The following is a 9,860-nucleotide window of genomic DNA, read 5'->3' as shown; positions in this document are numbered from 1 at the left end:
AAAGTTTTATGGGGATAAAGGAAGGAGATGCATGCTTAGGTTATTAATGGGAGTTTTAAAGATTTAGGCATGTATACGTGTTTATGTGTTATGTTTGTTTTGTTGTTTGGGGTTATTAGCTAGTTTTGGACCCCTGTGACCATATACTTGAGTATATGTGTGTTGAATAGTTGAAGTATGCATGTTTTGAGAAGTTGAAGGGAAGAAGGAGATGGTTTGCCGTTGAAGCTGAGTTCTGGATGAACTCAGGTTCGGCAGCCGAAGGTTCATTCGGCCGCCGAACCTCCTGCATGGTGGCTTGGTTGCCACAGCTTGCCCCCGAGTGTTTTTGCATGTTCGGCTCTGTTTAGGGGATTCGGCCGCCGAAGGTGCCGCCGAAGGTGCTTGAGTTTCGTCTCTGGAGAGGACATTCGGCCGCCGAACCTGCCGCCGAAAGTGTTCTGTTCAGCTTTTCTTTTGTATGTTTTGCATGAGTTTTAGAGTAAGAGTAAGGGAATTCTTGGGTAGATCAATAGAGTTATTGTAAGGTAGTTTGGTCCCTCATTTAAGTCTTTATGTGTTTATACAGACCAGAGGAACCAGAGAGAGCAGCAGTGAGTACTGCTCCAGAGTTTACTGAACCTGCAGAGTCAGTCCAGAGCCAGAGGTGAGTGGAACTAAACTTAGTGCTTTTAATGACACAATGGAATGTTTTAGCATATCTCATGCATCATGATTATGCAAAGAGGTTGACTGCATTAGTATTCACGAATATGTTGCATTGCATTGTTAATTGTTGGTGTGAGTAAATGCTGAATGATCCCATAGTCTCTGAGTTAAGACCAGGAGCCTTTGACTACGCCCTGGCAGGTATAGTAAAGACCAGGAGCCTTTGACTACGCCCTGGCAATGGTAAGTACAGAGGTGTTATACACATATACATATATGACAGGAAGACCAGGTGCTCGATTCTACGCCCTGGCACAGAAGTTACTGAGGCTATGTGGTGACAGGTTTACTCTTGATGTGGCTTGTCTGTGTTATGACGCATTCCATAAGATCATATGTTATGAATGACTGATTTTATTATTCTACTCACTGGGCTATAGAGCTCATCCCACTCCCTTAATCCCAGTCTTGCAGGATTCAGTGTACAGTGTACAGAGGGAAAGTCCAGAAGAGGTCAGAAAGAGAAACTGAGACTTGTAATAGTTTAGAGTGGACATGTATTTATAAAAGAGATGCATCAGTTGTATATTTAGTTAGAATTGTGCTTGACTTAGTAATGTTTTGTGCTGTAATTTTTTGGTTTGGGTACATGATCTGTATATGTATATGTTTTACAACGTATGTGCAAAACCAGGCTTAACAGGTATGAAATAACCCATCTAGAGCAAGCTCTAGTCAAGGGTACAGAGTACAGGGTACAGAGATAGTGCATGCACAGGTTAAGCCTTGGTACAGAGAAAAGAGTTTTTTTTTATTATTATTTTCATTAAAAATGTATGATCATGTATGAGATTTACAGGTACACAGAGAGTAGTACAGGCTTGCTACGGGTTCTGGCGGCCTTAAGCCGACCTGAATCCTAGCGCCGGTGACGGTCCATTTTGGGGTCGTTACAATATACTTCATTTCTCTCATCTGGGTTGCGAGTTTCTCTCATCTGCAAGTTTCTCATCTGCATCTGGGTTGCTTGCGAGTTTCTCTCATCTGCATCTGGGTTGCGAGTGTTGCGAGTTTCTCTCATCTGTGGGTTGCGAGTTTCTACTTCTGGGTGGCCATGATTTTTAATATAATATTTATTAAATTATTTTGTTGAAATTAGAAATAAAAAATTAAGAAAAATACAGATTTCGGTTTGAACCGAATCGAACCGAACCGATTTTTATCGGTTCGATTCGGTTCGGTTATACCTTCATAATCGATTTTTTTGGTTTTATAAATTTTAACAAATCGGTTTTCGGTTTTATCGGTTCGGTTCGGTTCGGAACCGAACCGACCGATTGCACAGCCCTACTTCTAAATTAAATTAAATTTTTTATTTATTAAATTTTTTATTTGAAATGGAAATTAGAGGAGTAGAATATGAGATCTCTCAGATTTACTCAAATGCACTTATCACCAAAATAAATTAAATCTGTGAGTGATTTATTTATTAAAATTTAATGAGCATAATTATTATTTCTATTATAAAAAAAAATTTAATGCTTGACAATATTGTCCTTTTAATTAATTATTTTGATATAAGTGTCTATGATAATAATAAAGATAGATTAACTTAATCCTTACAGGGTTACTTTACGGTTGTTGTTAAAGAATAATGCAGTTTTAGAAAAACCAAATCCTTTTTAAGGGATTTTGATTACTTTTATAAGGGCAAAAGATTTCTTTCCCTTTCCTTATGGGGGCTGGGCAGGAGAACTGCTCAAATGCAATTAGAAGTAGTTGTAAATGTAGAGATTACTCGTTGTTCAAATGGGTATTGGTGTGCGGAATAGTTTTCGATCTCAATCAAAATAAATTGAATTAATTTAGTTCAATAGATTTAAAATTTTAATTTAATTTAATTAATTCAATTCAATTCGATTATTAATTTTTAAATTTTTAATTAATTTTTTTTCTGTGATTAAACTGATGACCGCTGGGTTTCGCCACCTCGATACAAGGCCCAATTCATGATCGCAAGCTTAACTCAATGGTTGAAAGGCGTCTTCAACGAGTCGGTCTGGACCACCCGGCCTCAAGATCGGGCCTCCCATGGGCCTCAGTCTTCTCACACTCATCTCAATTTTAAGGCCCAGCATGATAAAGGATAACCGGCCCGTACATCCAACAGAATTATTTATACGCGTGCCAGGGAGGGAATTAAATGGCCGTTTAGCATGGAGCAGGCAACTGACATTTCCGTACGTACAATTCCGTATGACAGAGACAGGTGGTCCAATAATAATAAGGCCGTTATACGTCGTTAGCAGACAAAAAAAAAAATAAGCACCTTCTCTCAGTACAAGCTTACCTGACTATTATAAACTATTTTTTCTCTGAATCTCAGATCATCACAAATTATATTGGTTCCTTCATCTCTTCTCGTTTCGCTCCTGCAACTATGGAACTTGGAATCTTATATATATCTTGTGGGTCTTATTGATCTTTCATTTGCTTTATATCTGAGTACTTTCTGGTTACTAGGTATGGGCAGCGAATTATTGAAGAGTTCACGTGTTATAGTGATTTTTAATGAAATCAATTCTCTATAATCCAAATCAAACCAAATTAATATACAATTTGATTAGGTTATTCTTTACTTGTCAATCCATTCGATTTAAATTTTAAGTTCATTTAATTTTTTAATTTTTTCTTTTTCGAATCGATTCAAAATTCATCTAAAACAAATGCTCTTTTCTAAGTTTGAGGACTGCTGATCAATTATATAAAACGACTAGCCGTTTTTATTTCATCCACGCGGCTACTAAAGACGATAAGTGAATTATAATGGAGCTCATGGCAATTTCCATTTTCATCATCTACCCATCAGAAAACAATGTCAATGGGCGATCCAGGACAAATCAATGTCAATATGAGAAAAGTATCCATTTTCTCACATGAAATTTAGGAATCATTATAATTACAGAAGGAAACAAAGCTCAGGATTTAGAAATTTTTTTATCTAACTTCATTCTACAAGCCTCATCCATGCCCATGGCAGGAGGCTGACACAGTAAATGGCAGCTAACTTTCCTTTCCAATCTATCTGTTTTTTCATTCCATTCTCAAATTCCTAAACTTTTGAAATCTAATTTATATAATAAATCAATTCGTAAAAATACCATCCAGCCATTTTTTATTAACATAATAAAACTAAGCCCTTATTGTAGCCCACATTACTAAATTCATTGCTTTTTTTTTTAATATCAATAATTAAAAACTGTTTTTTTTTACTTGCTATATCAAAAACTAAATCACAAGTTTCTAATAAAAAACTAAATCACAAGTTTCTAATAAAAAAAAAACTGTTCCAGTAAAATCTGTAATAGGAAAATCTTTATGTTTTGCGGAGATATAAGATGCTATCCTAAGATTATATTTTGGGAGATTTACTATTTAATCTCTACATATTGTCATTATTAACAAGTCAGTCCCTACATTTTCAAAAGTCTATTAAAACGTCCTTATCTTTTCTTTCTGTCAACGAAATAATTTTTTCGTTCTCTTTTCTGTTAAAAATGGATGAGAGATGAAATAGAAAATTTTTAAAACCTAATTTTGCCCTTAAATAAAACTCTTTATTTAATTTCTGAATATTATCATTATTAACAAGTTAGTTCATATATTTTTAGAAATTTATTAAAATGTTTTTATCTTTTTTCAGATCTATTAAAACGTCCTTATTCTTTCCCAAATCTATTAAAACGTCTTTATCGTTTCTCTCTGTCAACGAAATAGTCTCTCCTCCTCTTAGAAAAAGAAGAAAAAAAGATGATGAAGAAGAAAAAGAAAAAAAAAGAAGAAGAAGAAAGGGAAGAAGATGATGATAACGAAGAAGAAGAATAATAATAAGAATCGCCTCGTTCTCCTCCTCCTTAAAAAAAAAAAAGAAAAACCAAATAAGAATCAAAAAAGAAAAAGAAGAGGAAGAATCAAAGGAGGAGGAGAAGGAGGAGAAGAGAGAGGGTAATTTGATCTTTTATTATATTTTTAACTGCAGAAATAGACAGAATGATTATTTAATTGACAAAGAGAAAAGATAAAAACGTTTTAATAGGTTTTTGAAAATATAGAAATTGATTTATTAATAATGGTAATACTTAAAAACTAAATTATAAATCTCCTTTATATTTTCTAGAATGTACCATATCCAAAATGAAAGCTGGAAGGAAATAAAATGACATGCCCAGTTCATGCATTGTTAAAGCTAATTAAGTAATGATAAAATTTAGTTTCAATACCACCATAGTCTTTAACAGGCGTTGCCACTAACAAATGAAGATTCGTTTTTAATAAGCTTACAATTAAGTTGGTTTGTTGGCTGCATGCTTACATGGAATTTGCTGGTTTTGATTCTTCAACTCATCACCAGCCACTAGAAAGAATGCAGTATGCCTGAGAAACACAAGGTTGCACATAACCTCTAGTTAATTTAGAAAAAGTAGACATAAAAATGTCAATGTAGATGGATTTAAAAGAAGCAGGAAGATGTAATTCAGTGGAATTCATACTTGAAAAAATTCATCATTTTGATGTTTGAGTCTTCATCAATATCAGGGGTGCTGTCCAATGCCTTCTGCATGTGAAGCAACCACCTCTCTGCAGCTTGGTGCGTCACAGGAAATGGCCTGTGGCGTCCAATTAGTCCAGGATGGCCTGCCAAGACTCAAACATAAGCTTTATTTTTAAAAAAAAATAAAAATATTAATAAAATTTTTAAAATATAAAAAATAATTTCAAAAATAAAAAATATTTTGGTTGCTAATTTTAATGAGTGCCTTAACAAAATGTTTCCCAAAAAATCTTGTCTGTCAAACAAACCGAACCCAAATCATGGAAGTTTCATAAAGCTTATTTTGAATTATTTATGCGATCTTGCTTGGTAAACTTGGATCATAGTACAGTAAATTGGAGGTAGAAAATTGCCATGGTAGGGAAGATCGCAAACCTTTCCTCTTAGAATAAAGAGGAGGTCCTCCCATTCTCTGCGAAAAGAACTCGTAATGATTTTGGATCGCTTCTTCTTTATTCGAGTTTGCAAAAATCGACCTAAACCACTCTTCCTCGTCATCATATACCCTGAATTCCATAAAACAAAACCATTCCCAATACCTCACATTCAGCTCCAATCAATCCTCAATTCAAAATAATAAAAAAAGGAAATAAATTATATTATCATCAGAACCTGTTGTAGAAATTGGTGGAGAGGTTGATGAAGGTCTGGAGGCCGAGTTTCTGAAACAAGTTGGTAGTATCAATGGCAAATGCCTCGGCTCGGTCAACTCCGCTCCACTGAGAGGCCTTCTCTGGCAGAGACTGCATATTCGCAAGTGGGTGGTGGGCTGTACAGCGGTGGCTGGGAGTGAGAGGAGTGGGCCTGCGAGGTGCGTGGTCTATGTATATTATAGGAACTATCATCTTGATCCTATTTTTTAAATAGGTGCGTTGCCAGCCGCTGACTAAATACGTTGGCAAACATATATAGAAATTTCCAGGTGATTTCGGCGATAATATATTTTTGAGTAAAACCTAACTTGCAAACCAAAATCTTCTACATATCTGCCTTGCATGAAAGAAATTTTGCTTCTTCAGATTTGTTTTCCCCTTCTAATGGAGTTGAATTGATCAAATCCCGAAACTCCATCACATATGCTTCTGTCCATAATTGGCTTCCTCTGCAGAATGAAATTTCAAATGTAAGCATTCAGCAATAATCGAATTTATTATTAATAAGAATGATGAATAAATTAACTCAATTAAATTTATTATTAATTTGTTTAATATAAAAGAGTTCAATTAATTAATTTTTTTATATTTAAATTGATTATGAACAAATAAATTTTATTAAAAAAATTTAATTTTTTTTTACAAGAAATGCATAACAAGCAAGAATTAGAAATTTAAATAGTATGTAATTTTGTTTGGAGGAGATTGAAATTTGAAAATTAATATTAATTAGATATTTGAATAGATTTAAAATTATATGTTGGTGCCCATTATTCAAATCATATTTATGTAAATAAATAATTTAATATAAAATATATTTCTATAATAATATTTATAATTTTTTTATATTTATTTAAAAATTAAAATTTAAAAAATTTATAATGAATTTTAATATGATGTGGGATGAATTTAAATACTAATAATATTATTTGTATTTAAATAGGGTGATTTTCGCAAATATTTCAACTGTTTGCATTCTAGCCCCAAAATGCGGAATTGTACTGAGACACTATCAACATGAAAGGGCAACAAGATACCAGCAACGCACGCTTGTTTGCCTGGGCAATTATAGATACTGTCCCGGTAAAAGTTCTGAAGGAATTATTGGCTTTACTTGTCCAGAAGAAGTGTCAACTGCCATGTGTTTGAACATTAATAGTTATTCATTAACAAAAACAACAATCAGCTAATTATACAGTTAAATCAATTATTCAACACCATGATCATGATAATCAACAGCATAGAATTTATATGAATAACTATCAAGGGAATGCCAAAAATGTGTAGGTTACGAAAATTTCAGAAAGATTTTCTTCATAATCAACGCAATCATTCAAAATGATAACCATTTTGCATGATCCTCGTACTTGACTGGCAAATCTCATGAACATGTATTCTGGTTGAAGCTTACAGAAATATTTATGGTTAACAAATATTATACAAGATATCTACAATTCATTTTTCCAAAATTCTCATATAAATGTTGACAAAATAACGGGACCTAACTGAAACAACGTCCAGAAAAGGGTAGTCAACAGAATCCCATCCTTCAAACTCAGTAAATGCTCGAAGTCAAGCAAATTTCTTTATATTCTAATGGTAAAGATCAAAAAACAAAAACCACCAGGAGTTCAGGCTCTCTTGGGCTTCTTTGAGCCACCTTCTTTCTTATCAGCCCCTGCAGCCTTTTTCTTGTCCTTTCTCTCCCTCTTCTTTAAAGAAGTCATGCGCGCCTTGAGAATAGTTGCATATGAAGCTTGAAAGCGCTGGTGTTCCTTCGGCCCAACCTTCTCAATAAAAAAAAAAAGTTAGCCAAGCCAATGAAGCCCATTCACAAAGAACCAGAGAACACAAGGAAAATACACAAATGCCACTCTTAATCAAATCACAAAGATGGAGGTCAAGTATCTATAAGATCCTCAAATTCTTAAACTGTTCCTCTTATGGGGCAAAAGAACTGAAAATAGAATAAACTATAAAAAGTAGGTCCAATGATGGCCTCAAATATTGCATCTACCGAGTATGGAACAATGTTTCAGAGAAAAGCTCAAGTCATGCTTTTGTATCTCAATATTGCATCATCAGTCACATTATCACTTATGCATTACAGCTGTTTTTTGTTTTTCTTAATGTATGATTCAAAGGTCCAATTTCAGGAAGAATATAGCATGCCCTGAAGTTGCAAAAGAACCTTTCTACAACATAGAATTCAAAGTCTTAAATTATTAATAAACTTTCCTCATTGATTGATACTTTATCCCATCTGCAGAGAAAGTAATGGAACCAACGGCCCTTGCCACCCCACGTCTCATCGTAATTAAAGTCCATAAGATCATCAAAAGGATATGGATAGCACAAGGTACCCAAAATTTAAAAAGAATGCATACACGATTAGAAAGAGAAAGGAGAAGGAACAGGGACATGACAAGTAAAGAAAACCATCAGGAAGCCCAAATCATAGTACCAGCATGATCCAACTCCATAGATTTCCAAATTAAAATATGAGAAATTTGAAACACAATTCCATTAAATCAAGAAGGATATTCAATTTGTTAAAATGGGCAGACACTCCCCAAAGATCATCTCTAGAGTAATTTACAATGTCATCAACCTGAGTTCAGATCCCAAAAAATATATCATCAACTCAAGTATTAAAAGCATGAATCAGGATCATTAAGGAGAAAAGAGCTAAGGTTGAGTTCTGATAAGTACTAAAAACGGGGAACCCACAAAATAACTTCTCTAGTAGTACAAGTATTTAGCAATAACAAAATGAACAAACAAGCATTGCCAGCATCTGATTTACCCATCAAGCAATGTATTATCTAATTCATGTAAAATTTTCAAATCTTCCTTGCCTCACTAAGTATTACAATTAATGAATTTCTAAGTCAAATTTTGCCATCAGAAAATATAAATGGTTTGAGGGAAAAAGTGCATACTGAAGTAGAGATTGTCTTCTTGCCATTGGTTGCACGGATTAGACACCTATATTCAAGGGGTTCACCAGCAGTTGCCATTTTATTTCTTTGCACCTTAGACTTCAACGATGCTAAAAGATACCAAAAAATGTAACTAATCAACATCCCACGAATAACTCGCTCACAATTTAATCAACTCAATACAAAGAATGCAAAATTAGACTCATTGGGCATATAAAGGACAGTATGCTCACATCGTTTGAGAGTAACCCAAACAGTTCCCTTCTCAGTACTGTGTTCGAACATGCTTGTGAGTTCATTAAGAAAAGGGTCTGGCTGTAAAAGCACCTGTCAAAAGGGAAAACAAAATTAGCACAAAATCTCATTGTTAATAAAACTAAATTCATTAACATTCCAAACGTAATCCAGAAAGTCACAAAGAAAAACATCAAACATATTATAAATTCTAATAGCGAAGTTTCGGAACTTTGCGACACATTGTCAACAGCACTACACATCTTTTCATTCAAAATCAAAACATGGATCGGGTGAGAAACCTAACACTTAAAATAGAATTATATATCATTATAACGATCGAAACTGATGGATCTAGGATTACCATGACTGTGCGTTGGAGTTGAGATCTCTCGAGCTGTAAAATCCCTCTCCCACTCAAGCGAGTACGCCAAGGACGGATGACAGCGACCACTACAGCAGTTCTGAGCAATGTTTTTACACCCGGCCCATCAATAAACCGGCGACAGCAAGAAGTAAGAGGTATAAAGTTTTTTTTTTGGAAAGTAAAGGTCCTAACAGTATTAATAAAATTGTATCAAATAAAAAAAATATCACTCTAAACACAAATGGAAATAATTATGTTTAATAAATTTTTTAATTAAAATAATAGTATTAAGACGAATATTTAATAAAAATATAATTTTAAAACTCGATAAAGATTTATAATTATTTAAAATCAATTCTCTGCATTAAATAATTTAATAAAAATATTCTTTAAATACCTATTTA

The 9,860-nt window shown here is 33.8% G+C and overlaps 2 protein-coding genes across 2 annotated transcripts; both read right to left on the bottom strand.

Annotated features, from left to right (window-relative positions):
- Positions 1-4,856: 4,856 nt before the first annotated feature.
- On the bottom strand, positions 4,857-6,125 carry LOC110604123 (two-on-two hemoglobin-3). Its single transcript, XM_021742233.2, has 4 exons — positions 5,873-6,125; positions 5,636-5,766; positions 5,199-5,343; positions 4,857-5,082 (listed from the first exon to the last, which is right to left on the bottom strand). Exons 1-4 carry the CDS (start codon positions 6,103-6,105, stop codon positions 4,992-4,994), a joined length of 600 nt encoding a protein of 199 aa, XP_021597925.1. The 5' UTR covers positions 6,106-6,125; the 3' UTR covers positions 4,857-4,991.
- A 1,185-nt stretch (positions 6,126-7,310) lies between these two features.
- LOC110603426 (signal recognition particle 14 kDa protein) lies at positions 7,311-9,634 on the bottom strand. The gene is made up of 4 exons (XM_021741158.2): positions 9,454-9,634; positions 9,089-9,182; positions 8,856-8,965; positions 7,311-7,700 (listed from the first exon to the last, which is right to left on the bottom strand). Exons 1-4 carry the CDS (start codon positions 9,454-9,456, stop codon positions 7,545-7,547), a joined length of 363 nt encoding a protein of 120 aa, XP_021596850.1. The 5' UTR covers positions 9,457-9,634; the 3' UTR covers positions 7,311-7,544.
- Positions 9,635-9,860: the final 226 nt, after the last annotated feature.

The sequence above is a fragment of the Manihot esculenta genome, chromosome 16 (genome assembly GCF_001659605.2).
Source record: "Manihot esculenta cultivar AM560-2 chromosome 16, M.esculenta_v8, whole genome shotgun sequence".
In the NCBI taxonomy this organism is placed as follows: Eukaryota; Viridiplantae; Streptophyta; class Magnoliopsida; order Malpighiales; family Euphorbiaceae; genus Manihot; species Manihot esculenta.
Note: the sequence above shows the minus strand (reverse complement) of the source record. Positions and strands in the feature narration are given on the sequence as shown.

Bases quoted from the DNA above. Each gene is read 5' to 3' on its own strand.
- LOC110604123 (XM_021742233.2), bottom strand. From the start codon at position 6,105: ATGATAGTTCCTATAATATACATAGACCACGCACCTCGCAGGCCCACT. The intron at 5,767-5,872 runs GTTCTGATGATA...TATGGAATTCAG, and splicing joins TCCACCAATTTCTACAACAG to GGTATATGATGACGAGGAAG. The intron at 5,344-5,635 runs GTTTGCGATCTT...GAGTCTTGGCAG, and splicing joins TCTTTATTCTAAGAGGAAAG to GCCATCCTGGACTAATTGGA.
- LOC110603426 (XM_021741158.2), bottom strand. The intron at 8,966-9,088 runs GTGAGCATACTG...GGTATCTTTTAG, and splicing joins TTGGGTTACTCTCAAACGAT to CATCGTTGAAGTCTAAGGTG. The intron at 7,701-8,855 runs GTATGCACTTTT...TTTATTGAGAAG, and splicing joins AGAAGACAATCTCTACTTCA to GTTGGGCCGAAGGAACACCA.